We start from the raw sequence: 24,481 nt of genomic DNA, 5'->3' as shown, positions 1-24,481 counted from the left end.
CCGTTCAGATGTCTGCAACAGAGATGTTTACATGTATTCTTGTTATGTTGTCTCTCTTAAAAATCTGTGGTGGTATGACGCTTTCACGGTGCATTTCATTTGACCCAGTTCAGGTATCTGCTTCAGCATGAGCAGGATCATACATGTTTCTTTAGAGGAGTCCTGTCCTCAGCATCTGGCATGGCAGCAAGCCAAGATACTTCCCAAAATACACAGAATGAGCATGGGCCAGCTATGTGACACCCATAAAAAGCAAAGTCTTAAAACTAGGCAATTATCTGGTGTTCCTTTAGATATCTTGGATGTTCATTATCTTCCTCTGTAATTTTTCTAGTCCGATAGCGTGGCATTTCACCAGGCAAATACATTACTCAATACAAATACAGCTTAAAAAGGCAGAGAATTGGTGCAGAAGCAAGGGGAAATCCTTCCTATACACCCTTCAGTTGTCTGAGTTGGCACGTTAACACTGAAGCAGCAGAGCACTCAGGGGCCGGTTCCATCTCTATCAACTCGCTTTTAAACTGACCGAACTCAGATGGTCTTGGTCTGGAAATGATACAAACTGTTTTCTGAGCTAATGAAGGGAATTTATCCTTGGTGCCGAAGCGAGTGTCTCAAGTGATTCATTGCAAGAAAGAAGCTCACGAAGCCACCAGCCATTAGTCTAGTCCATGTTGTGTTTAAGACACAGACGCTTGCGATGCCCTCGTGAGTAAGAAATGCTGCTGTTGCCATTCTGTACCAGCATCCCAGTGCACGGACACCATAGCACTAACATTTGCTGCAGGAGTGTGGCCGCTACCACCTCTGCTAAACCAGAGTCACTCTTAGGTGACACTAATGATTAAATTTGGGAGAACTAAACTCATCCGAGTTACAAACACAAAATGTTGGTGAGCTAATGGTGCCGATAAATGCTTCTGGTCTGGCCAATAAAGATTTTCTTTGTCAGAGGAGCTTATATAGGTTCCTTAAGCAAAATAAGCCATGTCAATAAAAGTTACTTCCCTGCCACAGTACCTGTGCTCCCACTAGGTTTCCTGCTTGCAGGGAAATAATGAGAGAGTGAATAATTCCCCGGTGACATGATATACCAGTAGATTTCTAATTCATCCGTGACTTTTGCGCTCAAGAGCCGCAGCAGGTAAAGCTGAATGTAATTTCTGGGTCCTTGACAGATGAGGCAGCACCATCTGCCGGTTTCACTGCTCGTGGTCGTGCTTGGCTCCTGAGCTGCTCTGTTCCCAGCCGGGCTGTGCACTGATGCCTGGCAGCACCCCAGCCCCCAAGGACCCTGCAGGCAGGGGGTCTCCCTGAAGGACTGGCTGACTGGAACCCTGATGCACTGGCTGGTTAAATGGGCAGGAAAAGAGGAAATGCTGGAAATCTGCTGAAATCGGGTTTTATTAACCTAAAAGGGTTCATTGTCCGCCCCACCTGTGACCTCCCACACAAGGCTTTTTACTTGTTGACTCCCTGATTTCTCACAAATCTTCTGAAGAGGAGAATGGAGAGACCAGCGTTAGAGCTGGGGACAGCATCAGAGCTGGGGTGCATCCAAACTGGTAATTTTTAAAATGCTGAGGAGTAAAACTAATGGATTTGATGATATTTATAGGTCCCTTCCAGCTCGAGGTATTCTGTGATAAAACCATCTCCTTCATTCCTAGCTCACCTTTAACGCTTGTGTGCAGCTTGCCCGGGTGACCTGAGATACCACCAGTGCCTGAATGCTCATTCCTCTGTGCCTCACTTGATTTCTTCCCACCGTGTTCCTTCACCTGGAATAGGACATTAGATGAATACTATGTGTGATTGATGTGGGGTGAGGGCAGGCTGGTTCAGTCTAGACATCTGCCTCTCTCGATGGATGCAAAGTTGTACGTGTCACAGTGGCTGTAACAGCAGGACTCTGCTCTCCATACACTGGATACTTTCTCACTAATCTGGGACCAGCTCATGTTCTCAATGACTCTGTAATGCTTGGCAGCGAGGGATGATGGCTCTGAGTCAGGGTATCAGAGTATTAGGGAAGTAAAAAAAGAGAAGGTGGTGCTGGGCTGTGAAGGTAAATGAGGAGAAGAGGATGGTAATTCCATGATCACAGAGGATTTTGTGACAAGGGTGCCCAATTTCAGACCACCACTCTGCTACAGATGCCTTAGGTGACCTTAGACAAGTCACATGAACCTTAAACCCTTGGGAGTTTGGTATTAACTTCAGGCGTTCAAGGATTTGGTGTCCTTTTGACTCTATGTAGAGGGACATTGGTGTTCTCCTGCCTTGCAGGGGTCTTCTGAGGATTAAGGTTTCAGAGTAGGGAAGGCACTCTGATCCTTTAGTGACACAATCTAGGGGAATGGTTCCTTCCACAAGGTTTCTAACAGCATGTTAGTGGGGTAGACAATCCATTTACCATATTCATGGTGTTTCTTTCTTTTCAGGCACCGCATCTGTTGCAGTCGCTGGCATCTTTGCAGCCTTAAGGATCACAAAGAACAAGCTCTCTGACCATAAGTTTGTTTTCCAGGGAGCGGGAGAGGTAAGAATGCTCTTGAGTTTGTTCCTAAATATGATCTAAATTCAAATTTAGAGAGAAAAGTCAACCATGACACTTCCTGCAAGGCTTGGCTTTCGTGAAAACAAAGCACAGAGGCAGGTTCCTTGCCACTGGGCAAGAGTGGGCCCCATAACTGGATCTTGCCACTGCATAGAAGTCACCAACAATCCTTCAGTGGCCCCTTGGCCCCTGAGTCGTGGGCAGACCTCCTGGGTGTTACGAGGCTGCCCCTGTGTCAATGGGGCTTTAAGTACCATGAGGGAAGCCCCTGATGAGGCGGGGTGCTGCAGGAAGATTAAGGAGGCTGGCTTGAGTCCTCAGGGGTGGTATCGTAGGTAAACCACAGCCTCTTTAGCAACAGAGTCAAAAAGGATTCAGTCTCAAAGAACTGTAAGAACATAACCTCAATTTGGGCATCAGTCATGTTGCCCCCATGGCAGAAGTCGAGTAGTCTGTATGGCACCTTGCTCAGAGAGAGGGGGGGGAAGAGCAAGTCTCTAAAGCCTGGACTGCGGACTAAAGGCATTGGTCCAGGTCCTGGCTCAGCTGTCAGCCACCTGTGACAGCTGGCTATCCCTCTGTGAAACAAAGATTGATAGTTCCCTTTCTCCACCCCTCCTGGCAGACATGTTTGTGCTGGTCACTCTCTCTGTGGCACAGAGACCCTCCTGCCTTGTTAGTCCCCCTCTGGGCAGGAGGGCCAAGCACAGCTGTAGGACCACTGAGACACACAGCTTGTCCGGGGCTGCTTCCTCAGGCAGGAATGGGAGAAGAGGACTTGCCTCTTGGTAGTACTTCAGATGCAGCAGTTCCACTTTGCTTTGAGTTCCTCACTGGCATCGTCACCAACATTTCTTCAGTGTCTGCCCCTTTTCCTCCCCTGCAGCAGCTGGTTTAAATGACAGAGACAGCCTCTGCCTGTCAAGGTACCACCTCCGCTGCTCCAGCCTTACAGGCAGCCTGTTCTGTTGGACAATTGTTTTGTTGGGGTTTTTTATTTATAGCAGCACCTACAATGCTAAGACCTGCCCTGTGCCATGGCACTGTACAACCATGGAGCAGAAAGCCTCCCTGCTTTGTGCAGCACTGAGGGATGACCCAACACATCTCTCATTAAAAACCTTTCCCTCCCACCCAAAAGATGATGATACCCCAATGAAGTGTTTATATACTGTGTTCCAGGCTGCAATGGGCATAGCTCATCTCATTCTCATGGCCATGGAAAAGGAAGGAATTTCACGAGAGGATGCCATAAAAAAAATCTGGATGGTGGACTCCAAGGGACTGATTGTGAAGGTAAATTTGTCTCTAGAGCAAAGCTCCAGTCCCCGGCCACCTCCTGCAAGCTAGAGAGAGGCCAGAGCAGGCTGATACCTTGGACCCCTGCTCAGCCCCGGAGTAAGGGCTGCAGTTTTATGGGTGTCAGCAGAGCTGTTCCTGCTTTCAGAGGACTAGGTTTTATGGTTACAACAGTGAACTAGCAGCACTGGCTGCCCTAAAGGCAATGCTTTAGGCTGGACCTTTAAAGTGGTAGGATATGCTGCTGGCCGTGGTCTTGCATGTCATATGGGGCATTACAACAGCAACATTGTGCCCTGCTTGGTGATCCAGCCTGGTCCAGCTCTACTCTGCACTCCCTGGGTCCTCAGAGCCTCTGCCCTTGTCCCTCCTCAGGCCAGAGGAGACTTGTGCTGTATGTACAGCTTCTCTGCCCTGGCAGCCAGATCCTTCTTCCACACAGTCTGCATTTTGGAGGGTGAGAGGAGCAGACATTAGCCCCATGTGACATTACCATCCTTTCAGTACTTAAAGGGGGCTTATAAGAAAGCGGGGGGAGGGGAACTAGTTTATCTAGATTTAGATTAGCTATTAGGAAGAAATTCTTTACTGTGAGTGTGACAAGACACTGGCCCAGGCTGCCCAGAGCAGCTGTGGGTGCCCCATCCCTGGCAGGGCTCAAGGCCAGGCTGGACGGGGCTGGGAGCAGCCTGGGCTGGTGGAAGGTCCCTGCCCATGGCAGGGAGTTGGGACTAGATGGTCTTTAAGGTCCCTTCCAACCATTCTGTGATTCTATGGTTACACCAACACCGCAGTGCCTGACTGGCTGATGCTGAATTCCTGCTCTGTGGGATCTGTTTTAGGTAGAGATGAAGGGTTTGGGCCAAGAGGTGAAATGAACTGATGAGTTACTACATTATGTCTCCACCTTTTGCCAACAGACCCAAGTCTGACTCCTCCTTTTTCCTCACAGGGCAGGAGCCACCTGAACCATGAGAAAGAAATGTTTGCCCAGGACCACCCCAGTGTGAACACGCTGGAAGAGGTTGTGCAGAAAGTGAAGCCTACAGCAATTATAGGTGGAGTTCCCTTAGCATGACCTTTTCGCATCAATTCAGTTCTTAGGGGAGTCTCTGTCTCTCTTCCAGGGCCTCCTTTTGCTCTCCGAGTCAAGATGAAATGAGCTTTTTTTTTACCCCCATTTTGTCGGTTGAGTTCTCCACATCCTTTCCCCTTTGGCTGTGGGGCACAGGCTTCCTCTCTTTTGGAGCTGTAGGAGCCCTCCCGGACAGGGCTGTAGAGGGAGGTGCTGGGGCAGGCAGGATCTGGGGCTCTCGGCAGCAAACATGGCCCTGGCAGGGTGGGCAGGATGACCACGGCAACAGGCAGCTCAGGTAAGTCTTTTGAAAGCAAAGTGCTGAGCCTTTGGGAGGCACATTGCCGCAGCCAGGTTGGTCTAAACACTGATGCCCACTGCACCCAAAGGAGCAGAGGGCTTTATGTTGAGGCAGGCTCTTAATCTCACCGTAATATGAGACAGAAGCATCACCACCTGCATCTCCAGAGATGGAGCCCGCTCCCTCCCACAGTTCATTTACCAACAGAGGCATTCCAGAGGGTTCAGCCCAGTGCACTGAAGCCAGACAGTCAGAAAGCACCATCTCACTCTGCTGTTGTTGTTTTAGGTGTTGCAGCCGTTGCAGGAGCTTTCACTGAGAAGATTTTGAAGGACATGGCAGCCTTCAATGAAAGGCCCATTGTGTTTGCCCTGAGCAACCCCACAAGTAAAGCAGAGTGCACAGCGGAGCAGTGCTACCGCCTCACCGAGGTACTGGTGCTCAGCATAGGGAAACTGGGTGCTCTGGGTGCGCCGTGGATGACTGTACGAAGGAAACCACAGTGGTGCATGGTGGGCAGAAAAATGACAGTGGGTATAAGTTGAAATAAGAGAAGTTCAAGCTGGTCGTAAAGATAAATGTTCACACTGTGAGGAGGGCCAGGAGGTGGTACAGGAGCCCAGATTGCTCGTGCAGTCTCTGTCCTCGCAAGTTTTCAAGACCAGGCTGGATAAAACCCTAAGCAACTTACTCTGATTTCATAGCTGACCTTGCTGTGAGCAGGAGTTTGGGTCTCTGCCACCCAAACTACTTTGTGATCCTGTAAAGAAAGTGCTTGCCTCCTTCACCCATGGCTGTCTGAGATGTCGCATCCTCCCAGGCTGACTGTCCCCTGTGTTTTGCCGTCCGAGTTGTTTATGTAACAGTTTCATCACCCAACTTGGACACAATGTCACTGAAGAATTATCGTCATGTGCATTGACTTGGTGTGAGAGAGGAGGCCTTGTCTCACTATCCACTTGCCCTCCCCACCAACTGCTGCTGGCTAGAGCAATCACACAGCCCCCAGACCTTTATCCCACATGAGTCTCTCCATAGATGGCTGATAGAGAAGGGAGAGAGACTCCTCAGCCAGTTCATAGCACTCGCAGTTGGGCAGTGCAAACACCCACGCGGTGGCCCTGTCCATGGCCTTGGCTGTGCCTCTGGGGACCAGGCCCTCCAGAGATGTCAAGTGGAGATGGCTCTGGTGGAGATGCCTCTCACTGACTGGCTGGAGGTTTCTCCACTTGGTCACCAGAGTCCCCTGAGCACAAATCATGGTGTGCAGCAGGAATATTCAAGATTTCTGTTCTGAATTTGGATGCCTCTTTCTCTCTCTTTGATCAGGGCCGGGGAATATTTGCAAGTGGGAGTCCATTCTCAAAGGTAACCCTGCCCAATGGACAGACCTTCTTCCCAGGCCAAGGAAACAACGCCTACGTCTTCCCAGGAGTGGCACTGGGAGTCATTGCCTGTGGAGTCCGGCACATATCTGATGATATCTTCCTCATCACAGCAGAGGTTTCCAACTGGCATTTCACTAATATTTTTTAAAAGATGGTAACAGACACATGCACCTGCTTTGGGTGTTTTCAAGAACCTGCCTGGGGCAATGCATTGAGTGGAAATGGCACAGCCTCAGCAAAAAGCTACAGCTTTTCCCAGACTCGGGGAAAGCTCACACTTCTATTGCACCTACACAGGTGCAGGAGCCATGGCAAGATTCTCCTCCTTCTCCACAACTACTGCTCTGGCACAGCACTTCCACTATTTTGGCTCCAGTTTTAAGTCTGTAATGAAATGTATTATGCACACATGTATTTTGAATAGTTCAGCAGTTCCCATTGAGAAGGTCCCAGCTCTGCCACTGCTGAGGTTTCAACCACATACCATGAGAGTTTGAGACCATCTCCATAAACTACCTTTCTCTTCTTTCTAGTCTATTGCTGCCCAGGTGACAGAGCAGAATCTTGCAGAAGGAAGACTCTATCCTCCCTTGAACAGCATCAGAGAGGTGTCTCTCAAAATTGCTGTGAAAGTGAGTATTTCCACATTTATTTCCACTTCCCGTGGTAGGGAGGGCAGGAATTGTCCTGGCATCATTTTTGCTTTGTGCTGTTTTAATTCAACTTATTCTACAGCCTAAAGCAATGATTCTCAGGAATCTTTCCAGCCAGAACTGCTGCTTTGTTTTCTCCCATCATTAAAGCCCAAATGTGAAAACCACCTTCTGATTCTGGGTGCCTCACAGCTCACAAAGCTCTGCTTTATTACTTGGAGTTGTGGGTGCTCAACACTTCAAAAAATCAGGTTTAGAGCCAAATTCAAACATGATACAAGTTGCCAAAAGATTTTAGGTTCCAAATTGCTATTTTGGAACCTCTCCTGTTATTTGATAAGGGTCTAAGTACTAAATACTATTCCAGATCTGGGCTTGTTACCTAACTGTGGGATTGGTAGCCTGTATACATCAAATCTGTAATTCCTGTTCAGGGGACACCCACGGAGAATCACATTGGCCTGCTAGGAGTAACTGATGGATGCACAGTGTAGCTGAGGAGCTTAAGAGTGTGAGCAGAGGTGGTTAAAGGGCTGCTCTCCTTTAATTGCACACTCCAGCCGTTTTGCCAGGGCAGGGGTGTGCATTTCTAAGCATCCAGGAATTGCGGGCAGCTTGCATTCCCTCACCCCAGGGATGAAGTGCGGGTGACTCAAGGAATTGCACAAAGAGAAAAAAAAGCAAAAATGGACACAATTTTGAGGGGAGGAAATCGGGAAGATATAGTCAGGGCCAAACTGCAGCTGGTTTCAACTTGCTGACGTTGTTGCATCGGCTCATTTTGCTCTTTTTGCAGATTGTTGACTGGGCCTACAAGCATGGTCTTGCTTCTTGGTACCCCGAGCCAGCAGACAAGGAAGCCTTTGTGAAACGGCTCGTTTACAGCCCTGATTATGATTCGTTTGTTATTGATGATTACAGGTGGCCCCCCGCAGCCATGCAAACACAAGATGTCTAAGTTTTTGTGAGAACTGTTTTCTCATTTTTACCACGAGTTGCCATGGTTCATATCATTGCTGATATCAAACGCACCTCCAGGCTTGCAGAATGATAAAAGTAAATTAATCCAAGTAGTTTTTTACTTGCCGCTGTTTTTTCTCTCTGGGAGCATATCATTAGGGAATAAAACGGAGCCCAAGCTGGGCAGTCAGTACTCCAAGGAGAGAGACAGGCTGTGGCCGCAGCCTGTCCCAGTCCGTCAGTGCTGTGTGTTGCTGTTTGCTTTACATGCTGCTCAGCTCTCAGCCCAGCTGCCCCAGAAGCTACCTGGGCCACCTCAGAAGCAAAACAGTTCCGTTCCTAGTGGGAGTGCCCTTGGGAAGCTCGGAGCCACACTGTCATGGTGACAGTTGTATGCGTGATCATCCCTCACACACGATGGCCATACTTTTGCCTGTGGCTCTCCGGGTGTGGTGGGAAGTGCGTGCGTTGCCCTGGGAGAGCTGTACATTTGGGCAGCGCTACCCCTTCCTCCTTTGAATGTCCCCAAGTGTTCGGGGAGTCTCATCCAACCCAAGCTGGTGTATGGGCTGTGCAGCCTGGCACTGTCCTGTGCTCTCACCTCCCCTTGGAAACAAACCCCAAAACCTCCCTCAGCCTCATGGGGACAACAGGCTCCCTTCCCTTTGCAGTCCAGGCTGCTCTCTAGAGGGAACAGGAGCCAAGGGATGCAGGGAGGGAGAAGATGCTGGAGACCAGGGCACCACCCCTGCTACACACCCACACACAGGCACCCCACTGCATCACTGCGTCTGCTACCGAGCACTGCCATCAGCCAAAGACCCTCCTGGGGGTCTCCACTGCATCACTGCATCTGCTACCGAGCACTGCCATCAGCCAAAGGCCCTCCTGGGGGTTTTTCCATCTCACAGAGTCCCAGGGAGTCCTGCCCTAACCCTGCAAAATTGTCACACCCTGCCAAATACTGTCACAGTGGGGTAACAGTGTTCCTGAGCATAACTGGGAAAGAACAGAGGGACTTGCTGGCAGATCTTCCCTTCCCGGCTCTCACCGCTAACACACAGCAAGACCAAGGCTGGTTACCAGTCTTTATTTAGTATCTGTAAGTGGCATTTAGCACCAGGAAATGAACCTCATCATTTTGCCGAGGAGCCCTGGCCTCTCCAATGTCTGTGTGCTTGTGATGCCAGCAGTTTTCACGCTCCTCACATAGGCAGGTCTTCTTGCCTAAGCTAAGGAAGGAAAGAGAAAGCTGTTGAGTTTCAGGTTCAGGGAGAGACACTGAGAAACACTCGCATTTCCTGAGTGAGAGACCTGGAAACTGAGGTTTCCTTGCTTTTTCCATGGCTTCTGGAAAAAACTCTGCTTTTGAGAAAAGAGGTAGCAGGGTGGCAATTACTTCTTTTGCATCAGAAGGTCCCTACAGAGCTTCTCTTGGTTTCTTCTTTTCCTTCCTGTGCACCTCCTCACTGCTCAGTTAAAGGCTCAGCCTTTCTGTGTGTGCAGCTTCTGGGCCTAACTTCTCAGATATTAGGCAAGAACGAAAAAAAGGAAAGTGAAGAGAGAGAAAATGCCTTATAGGTGGAGGCACAAAGAGAGGAAATTTTCCTGAACAGCCTGGAAGCATCAGGGAGTGCTCAGCCGGTCTCATGATGATCACCGGACAGTCTCTCTTCAAACACTGCCAGCAGGAAAGGCTTTCCCCTCCACCAGTGAAGCCAAAGTCAAGATGCTTTTTGACAGGTGGCTTAGAAGTCTTAATTCTTCGCTATTCTAGAAATGAGACTTCCAGAATCATGGTTTATTCTTCAGAATATTGGTTCTGATCCAGGTCATCTTGGCCAGGCAAATAGCAGGCCCAAGAGAGGGAGGATCAAGCTGTGCCCTTGCCACAGCAGGGACCTCTTTTTATCCTCTGGATTTGTCTGATACACAGCATGCCTTCTAGAGATGAGGCCAGTGAGAGGCAACAGCCCCTGCCTGGCTCTTTGGAGGCAACAACACTCCTGGAACCTGGGTACCTTCCACCTTCACCTCCCCTGGAACAGTCAGTAGCTGTTTCGGAGGAAGCCTGAAAGTGCCTTCCGTACCCAGACCCTTCTCCCTCTAAGTGTCCGAGCCATTTCTCATGGGAGTTCAGGAACAGCCCGGGGTGTTGAAGAAGCTCAGGCACACAAGGAGTGATCCCTAGAGCATGTGGCCCTCTCCCCATACCATGAACCCTGGTCACCGTTACGGTCTGTTCTTGGTTAACGATTGTAGGCACCTAAGTACCATAAAAAGGGCTCGCTCACTCCCGGACTGCAGCACGGGAAAGAGAATCAGAAGGGTAACAGGAAGAATACCTCTGGGCTGAGATAAAAGACAGATTAATATGTAAAGCAAAACCTGCACACACAGTTACTCCCTGGAGCCACCTCCCGCATTACTTGTTCTGTTAGGCTTTTCCTCCATCCTTGCTTCTCCCTTTTCTTCCATCTGCCCCCGGGGGCATCTGCCTCCAGCTGCTACATAGAGCCCAATCCTCAAGAAGACAACAGGATCTAGCCCTTGGAGAAAGCCTCCCTCCAGCTCCTTCCCGACCAGTGGGCAAGCCCTAGCACAACTGGCTGATGCAAGAGAACCAAGGGCTGCAGCAGCAAACGTACCCACTTGGGAAACACGGCCGCATCACCAGGAGCCACCTGGGAAAGGGCTTTTTTTCTGCCTGAAATGGTCAAACCCTTCGTCCCTGGCCTCTGCAGGAGAGATGGCCCTGGGTGAGACCGTTCCCAGGGAAGGATCGCATTGCCAAGGCAATGAGCCTTTGGGCCGCTAAGGCAGAAAGCTGCGCTCTGGCAGAGCTCCCTGTCCTCCACGCTGGCCCCTCTGTCAGAAGCAGGAGCTGCACAGCGAGCGCCCGCAGCCAGGTAATAGCACTGCCCGGCTTCGTGCAGGGCAAGGCGCAGCCGTCTCAAGCAGGGGATGAGTGAAACCCGCAAGGAGGTTTTGCTGCAGCAAGAAGTCGCTGCCGGTGGCCTTTCAGGGCATGTCCCCAGAACTGGTGGCAGTGCTGGCAGAGTGAGACACTCGCACTGAGGAGAGATTTCAGCAGGTGGCCATCAAATCCAGGCAGGGTGCAAACAAATCCTGCGGTAAAACACACCTGAACTTTTAATTCCGTAGAGGAACAAGTGGACGATGTCCTTACAGATGAATTCAAAGCCTGCTTTTTTGCCAGGGTGTAAGACAGAAGCGGCAGGGTCTCGAGCCCAGTGCGGTACGGTGTTCTGAGGAACACGGGAGCACGCAGCGCTGCACGCGTCCCGACGAACGCAGGTGTCCAGGGTTACCAAGTCCTGAGCTGCCTGTGGCAGAGGCAACAGCTGTTTTGGGGGAGGTCTGAAAGTGCCCTCTCCCTCTAAAACTGTCCCCTGTGAGCCTGCAAATTGGACACATTTCTCCTCGAGACATTTTTCTGCTCTCTGCTTCTGCTCCTTAGCAGCACAAAATATGAATAATGGCACAGACACATAGAAGGTGCCTTTCCAGCTCCCTTATGTCCAATACAAACATGTCTCCATCCAGGCTCTGGCTCTTGCCACCTTTCTTCTGGCGTGCAAGCAGCAGTCTGCAGGCACACAACGGGAGGCATCTCCTCAGCTTGTGCTCGCCACAAGGTTGCCCAGGTGTGCAGCAGAAGGCACAGCTGCTGGAGGACGGTGTGTGACACAGAGCAGTAGCCCCACGCTGCGCTGCCCGGCTGTGGGCTCCCACCTGGGGTGCTCGTATGGGTTCCCCTGGGGACACACAGGCCAATACTGACAGTTCACAGAGCAGGCGCCCAGGGTGGCCATCCCTCCTCTCCTGCCACTTCCGTGAGACAGTGCTGGGTGGTCCAAAATGCGGGGGTAGGAACCCGAGGGGGATTCTTGTTGGGAGAGAGGGCAAGAGTGAAAGCAGTCTGGCATGGGAAGTGGTCCTACCATTGGTGCTTCTCTTGTGCCTGCCACAAAAATGGCTTTTTTTCAGGAAAAAAAGAGCCTTCCCTTTCCCTGAAGCCCTAAGACCTCCCTGGCCTTGGCCAAGCGAAACACAGAGCAATGCCAGGCTACAGGGGCAGGTCAGTGAGCAGCTTAGGACAAAGAGAGCCTGGTGAGTCTAGAGAAGGGGCTGCTTGGGGCAGGATGAAGGGTCCACCTGGGCTTCCTTGCAAAAAGGAGAAGCCGTTCGGGCAGCTATTCATGTGTGATACTGCACACGTTGGCTTCACTCTGCACAGCAACCTGCGGGATGGTGTGGGGGGCTGTTAACCCATCCTCCTTCCCCAGCTCCTGCAAATAAATAAATTGCAAAACCCTGCAGCTGGAAGCAACTCTCTTCATTGCTCACTAAGCAGTGGGATTTCACCCTGCAAAATGCTCTTCCCTGCTCCGCTCAGAGCTCCGCAGCTGCGGGAGGGCAGCACCACGTCCCCAGCTTCTCCTGCCAGCTGCAGGACATGGAGCACTGGCACCCTTCGGGCTGGGCCTACCAGTGGATTTTCTCAGCAGTGCTAAGGAGTGAGAAATAAAATGTTCAAGATTCAGGTCCAGCAAGGGAGGCTGAAAAACACTGCCTGTCCCCTTCAGCCCCGACACTCCCAGGCATGTGCCTGGCCTGTGGGTGTCCCCATGATCCCGGGGGCTCCGGTGGAGGCCCCTCGTGTCCCAGGCGGTGGCAGGGAACCCACAGCAGCGCCAGGCTGAGGCACCATGCGAGGCCAGGGCACAGACCTTTGGCTGAGCAGGTGCAGAGGCGCAGGGCAAGCCCCTCTAGCTGCAGGTGCTGGGAGGGAGCAGGGGCTGCGTGATTTGGGGAACTGGAGCCCAGCGCCTGATCCCCCTTGAGAATCCCTAAGTGTGGAGCCACCCATGGGTGCTGGGTGCCAGCCGGCGCTCTCGCCTGGAGCACCCACCTACTGCTCCGGAGCAGGAGAGATGGCTGGTTGAGGGTCACAGTCTCCAAAGCCTGCAGCTGCCCCTCGTCCGGTGAGAGCCCAGAGCGCTGGCTGCCCAAGGGGCTATTGGCAGGGGGAAGAAGGCCATTGCAGGAGAGGCTTACCAGGACAGGAGCTCCTCTCCAGTCTCCCTCAGGATTTCCACAGCTCTGCTCTTGCACCTGTCTTCCTACCGGCCTTCCTTCCTCTTCTCCAGCAGCCTGCTCCCCCGGATCACCGCACGGGACGGCAGCTGCAGCAGCAGACAGCGCTCCCTCCCACTCGGGCTGCCAACTTCCCCTTCCACGGGGTACCTGTGACCAGCAGCTCCAGGGAAGGCTTAGCCCATGGACTTTGGGCAGCTGGAGTCATGGTCTCTTCCCCATCTTTGCATCATTGCATCTATTCCTTGCCACCTAGAAGGGAACTACCAGAAGCAGCCAGGGGATGGAAAGCCAAAGCCAACAGCTCAGCAGCTTGCATGCTTGACCCCTCAGATGGCCTGCTGCCACTTCACTCGTACAGGCCTTTGAGGGAGCTGGCACACGCTTACTTGGTCACTGACCTGTCCAGAGCAGCTGCCTCTGTCTTCTTCTCCAGGAGGGTGAGGGATGAGAAGATGATGATGATGCTTCGACTCCACCGGTACTACCTGAGCACCAGGCTCACCACCCATATGAACAGCCATCCTCCAGGTATCACCTGCACCTATATTGCCATGAGACGAAGATGTGAGCCCAGCCCAAGCTCACTCCAACATGCAGCACCATGAGAGGTGGCGATGCAAAGACCTCTCCCATCATCCAGCCCACTGGATGTCCTGAAGCCAGGCTAGAGCAGCTCCCCCATGGAGGGACACCACTGGTGTAGCCACAGGTCCTGGGCACAGCCGTGTGCTCGGCACGGCTGTCGGGGCCACCTCAGGGTGGGGCTGGGGTTCCCGCCTGGCTGCAGGACCACCAAGGGGCTGTTGACACACAGCCCTGCTGCAGCCCAGCCCCAGGCTCAGCGCCAGCCCGTGGGGGTCACCGGCGGGCAGGACAGGTGCCCACTGAGGATGGCGCACCTGCCTCCTTAGGTGGGTCCTTATTCTGGACATTTCCTTCATCAGCATCTCTCTCACCATTGCCTGCTTTAGCTCCCGGCAGGAGGCATGCTACCGGCTATGCGGGGATGAAAGAAATCAGTGGGCATCGCTGCCTGAGGGGAAAGGAAAGGAAGGGAGGAGGAGCGCAAGTGCCAGGCTCGCAGGGAGAGGAGTGAGGTGGAGAGGGCTTGCATATGTCGAGTGGTTTAAAGTGCTGCAAAACCCGACCTTTCTCCACCCATGGAGGCCCTTTGCAGATGCTTGTCCCCTCTCTGAGCTTCACCTGTTAGCCTTCCTCCAGGAGAAAGCCCGGTACTTTCTGCGTCTCTTCATCCCTTCAGGACGAGGGTCGCTCCCATGCCCACTGCAGGGAAAGCTTTCTTCCCCTCGGCTTTAGAGGCTGAGCGCTGTAGCCTTTCCCGCTGGCTTCCTTAGAGAAAGAAGGCTGCAGGGGAAACTACCCCGAGCTCAGGCAAGCCCCACCAGCAGGCCTGCCGTGCCGTCGAGCCACAGCTCCTGGCTTTGCACCTCTGGCTATAACTCACTCCACGCTTTTGCTTGCCCCATAGCTGAAAATGCCGCCTGGTGTGCTGAAGCTGCTGGGAGGCAGCGCATTCTCCCCGTGGCTGCTGGAGCTGGGAAGGAAGGGGAAGGCTTGCAAGAGCACAGCAAGCTCGCTAGGAGCCTTTTCTGGAAGACCGTGCCCATCCCAGGAGCTTCCCCACCGCCCAGGCTGGCCCGTTGCGCTCCCAACGTGCAGGATGCAAAGCGAACCAGCCGAGGGCTGCAGAGGACTTCTGTCCCTGGCTGCTGCGAACGCCCTGTCGGTCATACATCACACATCACGTTTTGCCAGGGACTTAAGCAGTGGCAATGAGTATTTTTGCTCTTGTCCAACCTCGTAGAAGAAAAATCTCCTGTAGGAGGACTCCCCAAAATCACTGCGTGGCTGCTTTACAAGGCACAGTAACTAGGAAAAGAGATTAAATCAGTGTAGGAAAAACACAAGTTGAATGTTGTGGGATTTTTAGCTGCTGCCTGACTCGGTTTTGTTTTCTAACTTAAAGCAAGGCTATTTCCAACAGATCCCTTTGGATTGCTCTGTTTGCTCCCACTTTTTCTCTCGGCAGCAGAGCAAGTCCTCTATTACCCAAGTTGTTCTTTTTCTCTTCCTTTGAAAAAGGAGGTGATTTGAAACCAGTAATAAAACCAGCATAAATACAAGAAAAAGATATCAATACAGGTAATAATGTGGCAATATTAATACCTGTTTCAAGCCAGGAAAGGATCGCCATGGCACCCTAACATGATGCTAAGCCTAGCAATTGACTGATGGCTGGGTTGCCTCTGCCAGGGAACCCCCTTCACTCCTCTTTGCCTACTCACTCACCTTTCTCCTTTTAGTCAACAAAATTGCATCTTATTTATAATCTCAGCTGGTCTGGATTAGTCAGGTGGCGTCTGTCCCATAGTAAAACGTGTTCTCCCTTCCCTGGCAGGGCCCATCCAGCTCGGAGCGCTGTGCCGCAGGCTGCGGTGCTGGCTCATCCCCGGCATCCAGGAACCAGCGTGTGGCCCTGGCAGCCGGAGGGTCCCTGAACAGTACAATAAAAATAAGTTACATCGAAGTCAGGGCCATGCTCCTCTGGCCCGACATTTACTTCAGCCCTTGTGCCTGATGTTTCTGTCACCCGGCTTTACCCCTGAAGGGTCACCTAATTGATAAAAAAATATCAGCCACAGAGTTTTTGATCAAATACAGGCTATCTGGTCATCACATCGGTGCTTAGCACACCAGGCAGCCACCCTGAATTAAACCCCTGCCCTTTAAGCCATTTTCTGAGGCTTCTTCCTCACAAGCCTTGACTTCATGTGCAAATCAGAGACATTTGTTTTGCTAGCGCTTCAAGGGTGTGCTGACCTTTCAGTCCTGAAAGGAAAAATCTTGATAAAATCACTAATTAATGACTGAGTTTGAATCATTTGTCCCAGATATGTGGATAAACAAAGAAGCTAAAGGTCTGGCTATTAAACAGGAAAGAAAGGTTTTTCTTCATGGAGCGAGCTTGGCTGTTCAAATACCTAAAATGGTGGTAATTGATTTATATTCAATTATTTGAGTGCACAGAAGCAATTATAGCTATTCTTTAAAGCCCAGCTCTACCGTCAAGCGTTACTATGCAAAAAATGATTCCTTATTAGTTATCCACTGAAAAGAAATGGTGGCGGAAGGATGGAATTTCCCTTTTATTTAGAATTCACACCCAGTTTTACCGATCTGATCTCTGCTTTCTGTATATCAAGAACAACAGGGCTCCTTACTCCAGACCTAATGAATCTAGCTGACAAGCCTCTGACAGGAGAGACACTGCTGGAACTGGGAGGGCATTTGATCACGGAATTGTAACGCTGGCTGGTATTATTCAACCAAGGGCTCTGCCAGGGTCCAGCTCAACTCGGAGTCACCCAGGCTGTCCAGCAGTCAGAACAATAAATGGCATTTTAATCCGTAACTCCTGCAGATGGGTTCAAAAAATTCACTCAGATTTCTAAAGCTCTCACAAACTCACCATGAACCTCATTTTTAATTGCTGGAAGGAAAGAGCACTTTTCAGGGTGCTCAGCCTCAATACCCAGAGAAGCGCTCCAGCTCTCTTAGGAGCTGAACACATCAAAGAGACTTGAGAGAAGGAGGAAGTATTATGTATGACATACTAAGGGAGGTCCAGGATAGCTCTCAAGGCCACCCTGGAGCGCTGCCTCAGCCGGAACCCACAGCAGAGACCCGAGTACACTCAGCACAGGGTCGAGTCCTTCCCATGAGGTTTGGATGGCCACCTGCAGAAGGGGCCACGTCTGCTATGTGTCATTGAGACGGGTCATGGGGATCAGTCCCTATAAACTAGTTCTTCACCTTGTAGCGTAGAAGAGCCCGGATCACAGTCTGCAATTCAGAAAATGAGAAGAGACGAAATCTGGTCCACAACCTCTCCTGTGCGACCGTCCCTGGTCCAGCAGCCAGTCTCAAAGAGTGTCTTGGCATCATCAAACTTAGAAGCATTCACTGAGTTTTCACTGCTGTGGAGGCACACAGAGGTTTGAGCAGTGGACCTACACCTTTTATAAAGCTGAACAAAACCAAAAATCAGTAACGATTATGCCCACCTTCTGCTCAAACAGAAAGCAGTCTCTGTTCACTGTCTACAGCTACTAGAAGCCGTATATAAGTATATAAGTAGTACAGCTACTAGAATACCGTTGTCGCCCAGTACCTGAGGTTTAACTCGCTCCCAGCCTGCCAACAGATTTGCTTAGCTGAGCTGTGGCTGAACCGGCTGAGCTGCACTCCAGCCATTCCTGGGCTCGTCGGTACGACCCGCACTTCACTTCAAACCATCCCTGAAGCTGGGCTTGGGCACTGATCACAGGCTGGAGTAAGGGATGCACGGGCACAGCTCCACTCAGTACACGCAGCTAAGGGGTGGCACCTGTGGCAAAGAGGCAGGGGAGCAAATGGGGACAGTCACCTCTGTGTCTGGCACAGCTGGCTTTGCCACAATCTGTTCAGCAGAGCCCGCAAACTGAACACCAATGAGCTGCTAAGACCGGGGCAGCCTAAAATGCCCACCAGGAGATATCCTGGCATGCAAAACACACACTAACAGGAACAGCAGAACCTGTTACCGCAAAGCTTGAATCCTGTCCCCCCTCCCTTATTACAGACCAATCCACATTTTCTTATATGCCCAGCATTGTCAAGGAACACCTGGAGGGAGCACGGGGTAAGTGTGCAGCTATAGCTGCCTCCAGGAGGGTCACAGAGATTTCATAAATAAGATGTGAATCCCCCGTCTCAGAGAAGGAGAGATGAAAGATCATTTCAGAAATCCAATTTATTCCTCCAACCCTACACTGGGCGATTCAGGCAATTAAAAATATTTTCCACAGGCAACAATGCAGTGATGTTGAGGCTGTAATCTCCGGACAACTGTGGGTCTGTGGACTACCACCAAAGTAACTATGAAAAATAAGGCTTTGACAGTACATTTACATTTGATAGGGAGGGGGCCCAAAAAGCATAAAGGGCTAAAAATCCTCCAGCCTAGTGAAGTTGTTCTCTGCCAGTGAGGGAGGGGAGTCACCAAGGATAAACGAGGTTACAGTGAGGTACTGAAAAATACCATAAAACACAGAAAATAGTAGTTCTCTCCCACACCTTTCATAACGCCACCTTTCAGCAATCCTCGGCCAATCTTTACACATGCAGGCTTTGGGAAAGGGGGGGTTACTATCATACACTTCTATTTTTATTCTTTTATGTAGATGTGTTACAAAAAAACACTGGATTTTTAAATGAGTGTTAACCTATCTTAAAAATGAGAGATGAGTTTATTGCAGAGAGGGTAGGCTGCAGTCTCTTCCGTTGACATAAAGCTATCCTAAAAGCATTCCCAACTCTCATTTCCTACAGTCAGGTTTGTAGGCTTGAGCTCCCACATTTCCATCTTAGTTGCTTGCACATGACTACAGAGTTGCTCCACCACCTTTTTCCTCCTGTTGCCAATAACTGCAGAATGACCTTCAGTTTTTGCATTGTTGCCAAAAGCAGTTTATTCAAGAAGTCAGAAAACAAAAGCAGCCTACAATAAACTTCTGTATCTTTTTTACTAACATTGTTTGAACAACTACGTAAACTCACTGAAGATGATTCATCGTCGATGGTCAGGCCGGATTAGAGCAATCCCAAACTCAGGTCATGAAATAGTTTCAAAAGCCCATCCAAGAAAATGAACGAATCTTTCTGCTTTCTTGAAGGACCTTTGGAAAAGACCCGGACTGTTTAAATCACAACATACTGAGGCACAGTAATAACTTCTTGGTGAACCCTTTGTTACTCATCAGTAAAGCACCATTAAGGAAAGATAGGATTCTCTCACTTTAGAGTGAAGGGTTCTTGTCACTCCCCTTTATCATCTTTGACTTCATATGAAAAATTATTAAGATGTGTATGCTTTTCCACCAGAATCTCCAGTAAAATCAGGTATGTGTGAAATGCACCAGCAACAAAACAGAATTTATTATATTTGAGGAACTCAGTGCAAGTTTGTAAAACGAAATAGTTTGATAGTCTGACCTCGATCCAACCACACTTCCATTCAAAGAGACGTGCTTCTTTTAAGACAGAAAAGCTAAAAAGCATTGGCTTTAGTTCTTGGGGACAGACCCCTTGTAAAAGTGCACCAGATAAACCGAATGATCTTGCTCTGTCACACAAGGTTTTAGTCTTACAGATGCTTAAGTTGGTGCTTTTCAGTGCTCCAGTGGAGAAAACAATTTCCCAAGGGTGTTTCTGCGCGAGACTCTTACATGTGACATTTTCAGTGCCTGCGCTATTCAAGGTGGGGGAAACAACCACAACAAAACATGCCCACATACAGCCAACGAAGGGAAAAGCCGCAGCTCCAGCAGACGGCAACCCTTGGCCTGGCAGCGAGCTCCAGCGCTCCTCAGGAACTGCACAGAAACGCTGTGTCCTGCCAGCGCTGTGGGGAAAGCAGCCGGGATCAACCCAGCCGTGGTGAGCTCCTCTCCAGCCTTAGCAGACTCCCCATACTGAGTACTCCTCAAATGCAGACTCGGGCAGAAATGCAGCGGTGCTTCAAAGTATGCTGGTCCTACATTGGGGTTTTTGTTATTATTATTTTTTATTTTCAGTGTAAACTGAAAATGTCTGCTTTAGGGAACCATTGCAGAAGAGAAGGCCAAGTTGAAGCAACACCCGCAGCTGCTGCTCAGTCAGGCTGACTCCTGGAGCCTGCCTCCAACTTCTTGCAAGCCCACAAAGAGCCCTTCAACCTGGCAGCCTCCGGGGTGGGCTGCCCAGCTCTGATGACACCCACAGAGCCGCTTCTCCCACTGGTTTGAGGCAAGATCTAACCCAAGAAGGCCGATGATGCTCAGCTTCTGAGCACCACAGGTAACCATCTACAAGGGAGCGGAGCACCAAAGTCATGAAAGCCACCTGACAGGTCAATTTGTGGCACTTCACAGCTACTTGGAGTTAAAAGGTGAGGCCTGCGCGCAACCAAACCATTCAGGTTCACACTGTCTACATAGCACATCCCAGCGTCTATTCCTGAAGACTTGCTTTAGAATTTTTTTTGAGCAAAATCTCACTGAAGTCCATGAGACAGCTGACAGGACAGGCTGCAAGGTCTTCAGGATTAGATCTCTGGTTAACACATATTTGCATATCGAACTTGTGAAATAAATTGGTGCAATCCTCAGTGAAACAAGGTGTTTTCTTTCCTTAGCAGAGACCGCAGCATTATCAGCTTCCCCTTCGTTTACCTGGCCTGCTGAAAACGTTGACCTCAGGCGCACGGCTCAGGTGGGGGAGCCAGGTGATATATTATATATATATTAAAAAAAATATATATATACATATATATATTAGCACAGCACCATCAAGCTGAAATACTCCAAGCAGCTGCTCGTATAGGCTACAAATTCCATTGCTTGAAGCAGTTGCCGAACATAACAAAAAAAAACCCACCACCACCACCTCTCCAACTAAAACAACCTGCCGGTTGGCCTTGTCTAGATAGTTATGGGCAAGCTCTGCTTGGACCTGGCAAAGCGCCGCTTTGCGAAGGCGAACTCGCGCCCTCGTGGCTGGGAGGTTTGCCAAAGCGGAGAAGGCAGGACTGAGTTCACAGAGCAGGACATTGTCCTGCCATCAAAACCAGCAGCAGGGCAGGATTAACCTAATTTGTAGCTACCTTGGCTGGACCGGACACTCGTTGTTCCTCGTACAGGCTCCTGTGAAGCTTGGTTAAATAAACTACCACAAAATTATGCCTGAGAAGCGCAATTCCTCAACAGCATCCAGCTATTAAGACACTGGAGTGTTGTGGATGTTCACCCATGGCGGTTCCTTTCCGTACAGCTTGAAGAGACCTCGGGCAGCTTTCTGGGAGGAAAGAGGCAGCATTAAGTTACAGCTCTTGCTATTTAAAATTAAGCTGATTTCCAAAACAATGTATCTCACAGTTTATTTCCACAAGATCTTGCTTCACCTCTCCACGCATCCCACCAGCTCCACCCCGAGTCTCTGAAAAGTTCAGTCTGGGCTGATGAATGAAGGAAACTGCTTTACCTTTCACATTATCTTTTAAAAGACAGAAGGCACATGGATTTGTCACGGCTGAGGGTAAAACCTCAGGCTGATCCGTATGTAGATCCCGTTTCAAAAACAAACAGCCCGCTTGGGCCTGGCGAGGAGCCCGGCTGCGGGATTGCCTTTTGAGATTCGCATCACAATAGGAAAACTCCCGAGTATTTTGATCTGTTTTCATAACGGTAACAGTTTTCATCCCTCGGCTTTGTAGCGTATGATCATTCCTTTCTTTCTAGGAAGTTAAAGAAACAGCCGGGTACAAACGAAGGCAAAACAAGCACGGGGTGCTGTGGGTAAAACACTGGCATTTCAAAAGATCTAGGACAGACAAAACCCTCGGCCCGTCTTAACTCCTGCCAAGAAACCCTTACAGAGGGCGGGGGCGCGGTGGAAGCCCCTGCACCGCTGCATTTCCAGGGCAGTAACAACCACAGACCTTTAGATCTATTGTGTAGCTTTATTTCGATAGGACCTATCATAGACTCTTTTACATAACTTAAATGATTATCAAATAATCTCCTGTACACAATGAAACCGAGCCGCGTCGCTTTCCGAGCTTCGACACATTCCTGGAAGAAATCCAATGGTCTGCAGGAGCCGCATCGCCGTAGCGGCTGCGATCGGTACGTTTTTGTCCCCAAATTATGCCGTCAATTAACTTTACGTAGCGCTATGAATGGCTGTCGGCGAGATCCTGCGAGGCACTGTTAAATTTCGGGACACTAAGTTTCGGTAGCAGCAAAACGCTTTTGCTTGAATAATTTTTTTTTCTTTTTTTTTCACCCCCTGGCCTTCATGTCCTCAGCCGAACATCCCACCGGCGCCTGCGATGCAGACCAAGCTGGGGAAAATTTTAAACCGCATCCCACGAAGAGTTTGACCGCGCTGTGGTTTTGGACTGGAACGATGGAGTGCCTGCCGAGATGAGCCGGGCGGCCGCGCACCCCGGGCCGGGGGAGGCCGGCGGGGAGCGACCGGGGAGCGGGCCCGGCCGCCAGACACAGGCCTGCCCGCCGGACCCAGCGCCTCACACCGTGTTTGCAGCGTGCCCCGCAGCACGGCAGGGCCGGCGGGGCGAACCCTGCGGGCAGCCGCGGCCCTGGGTGCGCGGCGGGGGCGAGCGCAGCCCCCAGCCGCACGGCAGGTCCCCGCTGCCCCCCGAGCGTCCGCCAGGCCCCGGCGTGGGCCCGCCCGCGCCCCAGCACTCACCCCCGCCCCAACCCCTCCCGGCGGCGCGGCGGGCGGCGGGCGGGCCCCGCGGCCCTGCCCTACAGGCCGGGGTAGGCGGCGCGGGGGTAGCCGCCGCCGTAGTCGTAGGGCACCTGCGGGGCGGGCAGCGGGCACTCGGGGAAGAAGGGGGCGAACCCCGCCGGCAGGTGCCCGCCGGGCTCCTCGCCGCCGCCGCCGCCGGGGCCCGGCTCCCCGCCGGCCGGGTACAGCGGGCGCAGCGCCTCGGGCGGCGCCTTCTTGGGCGGGCTGCAGGGCCCGGCCGGGCTCCAGGGCGGCTCGGGGTAGAGCAGCCCGCCCAGCAGCGGGTGGTGGGCGGCGGGCAGCGGCAGCGGCGCCTCGTAGAGGCCGTGCTCCAGGCCCAGCTCGGCGGGCAGGCGGGCGCCGCCGCCGGGGAAGGCGTCCGGCGGGGCGGCGTGCTCGGGCAGCAGCGCGCCGTACTCGGGGCCCAGCAGCTCGAAGAACTCGGCCGCCTCCGCGCCACCCTTCTCCGGCTCCTTGGCGGCCGGCGGCGGCCCGCGGGCGGCGGCGGGCAGCGCCGGCTCCGTGAAGAAGGAGGGCGGCAGGTTGCGGTCCCGCAGCGGCACCTTCCGCGGGCCGCCCGCCCCGCCGCCGCCGCCGCCCGCCGCCCCGCCGCCGCCCGCCGCCTCGCCGCCGCCCGCCGCCCCGCGGCCCTGCTGCAGGGAGCCGAAGAGGGCGGCCAGGCTCTTGCTCTGGAGGCTGCTGGCCGCCTGCGAGGCCTCCCGGCGCGGCGGGGGCTTGGCGGGGCAGGCGGCGGGCGGGGAGGCGGCGGCGGGCGGCGGCGGGGCGGGCGGCGGCGGCGGGGCGGCGGCTATGATGCCGGTGCAGCGCTTGATCTGCTTCTGCAGGTACTTCCTATGGTTCACCTTCCGCTTGGACTTCACCGGCTTGTCCAGCGCCAGCTTGATGTTGCTGGAGGCCGAGTCGATGAAGCTCAGCAGGTCCCGGGTGGCTTCTTTGAAGTCCCCCGCCTCGCCCCCGCCGCCGCCCTCGTAGCCCTTCTCCAGGTCGGCATAGCCCAGCAGGCCGCCGGCGGCGGCGGGGAAGCAGAAGGAGAGGAGGTGGTGGGGGCTGAGCAGCGCGGCGGGCACGGCCATGGCCGGCGGCGGGGCGCCGCCGCCCCGAGCTCCGCAGGGATACGCGGGGCGGCCGGCGGCGGCGGGGAAAAGGCGGCGGGCGGGGGAGGGGGAGGGCTCAGCAGCGGGGCTGGCCCCGGCCACCCCGCCCCCCGCCGCCCCCCCCCCTCTGGGCCGGGGACACCGGCGGCGGCGGAGGGGCGGGCCGAGCACCGCCCCGGGACAGGTACCCCCCCCCGGGCCCGTCCCCCCGGCATCCCCCGGCCGCCCCGGAGCGGGTGGGCAGCGCCCCCGGGGCCGGGCGGGGGCTCCCGGTACCAAGCCCGGTACCGCGGGGCTGGGTCCCCGCCGGGGCGCGGGCACCCAGACGTGCTCTTGCTCGGGCACCCCCCGGGATGCACAAGCCGAAATTAATTTGCAAAGCTGTTTGGGTTTTTTGTCGGTTTGGGGTTTTTTTTTTCCCATCTCATTGCTATGCAGCGTCACCCGGCGTATTGTATTTTCCCAGTCAGGTCAAGTCCTGAGAAAATCCAGCGCAGTGATCCAGCGGAGATTTTAAGAGACTGGGTCACATTCAGTTAAAACTGAAGATTTTTACTTGCCCGGGTTTAGTGAAGCAGCAGCGTAAACCATCCTTATGGAAGGCAGGAAAATCAGCGATGTGGCTACAAGTACCAATAACAGCGCCTGAAGG

The 24,481-nt window shown here is 52.6% G+C and overlaps 2 protein-coding genes across 2 annotated transcripts in view; one reads left to right on the top strand and one right to left on the bottom strand.

The window, feature by feature from the left end:
* Positions 1 to 8,352, top strand: part of ME3 (malic enzyme 3) — a 136,390-nt gene extending 128,038 nt beyond the window's left edge. The window contains exons 8-14 of the mRNA XM_040584379.1: positions 2,448 to 2,545; positions 3,746 to 3,859; positions 4,815 to 4,920; positions 5,527 to 5,669; positions 6,568 to 6,741; positions 7,160 to 7,258; positions 8,076 to 8,352. Of these exons, the coding sequence (XP_040440313.1) occupies positions 2,448 to 2,545; positions 3,746 to 3,859; positions 4,815 to 4,920; positions 5,527 to 5,669; positions 6,568 to 6,741; positions 7,160 to 7,258; positions 8,076 to 8,237 (896 nt within the window). The 3' untranslated portion in view covers positions 8,238 to 8,352. The remainder of the gene's footprint in view (positions 1 to 2,447; positions 2,546 to 3,745; positions 3,860 to 4,814; positions 4,921 to 5,526; positions 5,670 to 6,567; positions 6,742 to 7,159; positions 7,259 to 8,075) is intronic.
* A 13,548-nt stretch (positions 8,353 to 21,900) lies between these two features.
* On the bottom strand, positions 21,901 to 24,028 carry FAM181B (family with sequence similarity 181 member B). The gene has a single exon (XM_040585077.1). The coding sequence runs from the start codon at positions 23,806 to 23,808 to the stop codon at positions 22,732 to 22,734; it is 1,077 nt and encodes a 358-aa protein (XP_040441011.1). The 5' UTR covers positions 23,809 to 24,028; the 3' UTR covers positions 21,901 to 22,731.
* Positions 24,029 to 24,481: the final 453 nt, after the last annotated feature.

Source organism: Falco naumanni, chromosome 2 (genome assembly GCF_017639655.2).
Source record: "Falco naumanni isolate bFalNau1 chromosome 2, bFalNau1.pat, whole genome shotgun sequence".
In the NCBI taxonomy this organism is placed as follows: Eukaryota; Metazoa; Chordata; class Aves; order Falconiformes; family Falconidae; genus Falco; species Falco naumanni.
This window is presented reverse-complemented; position numbering and strand designations above follow the sequence as displayed.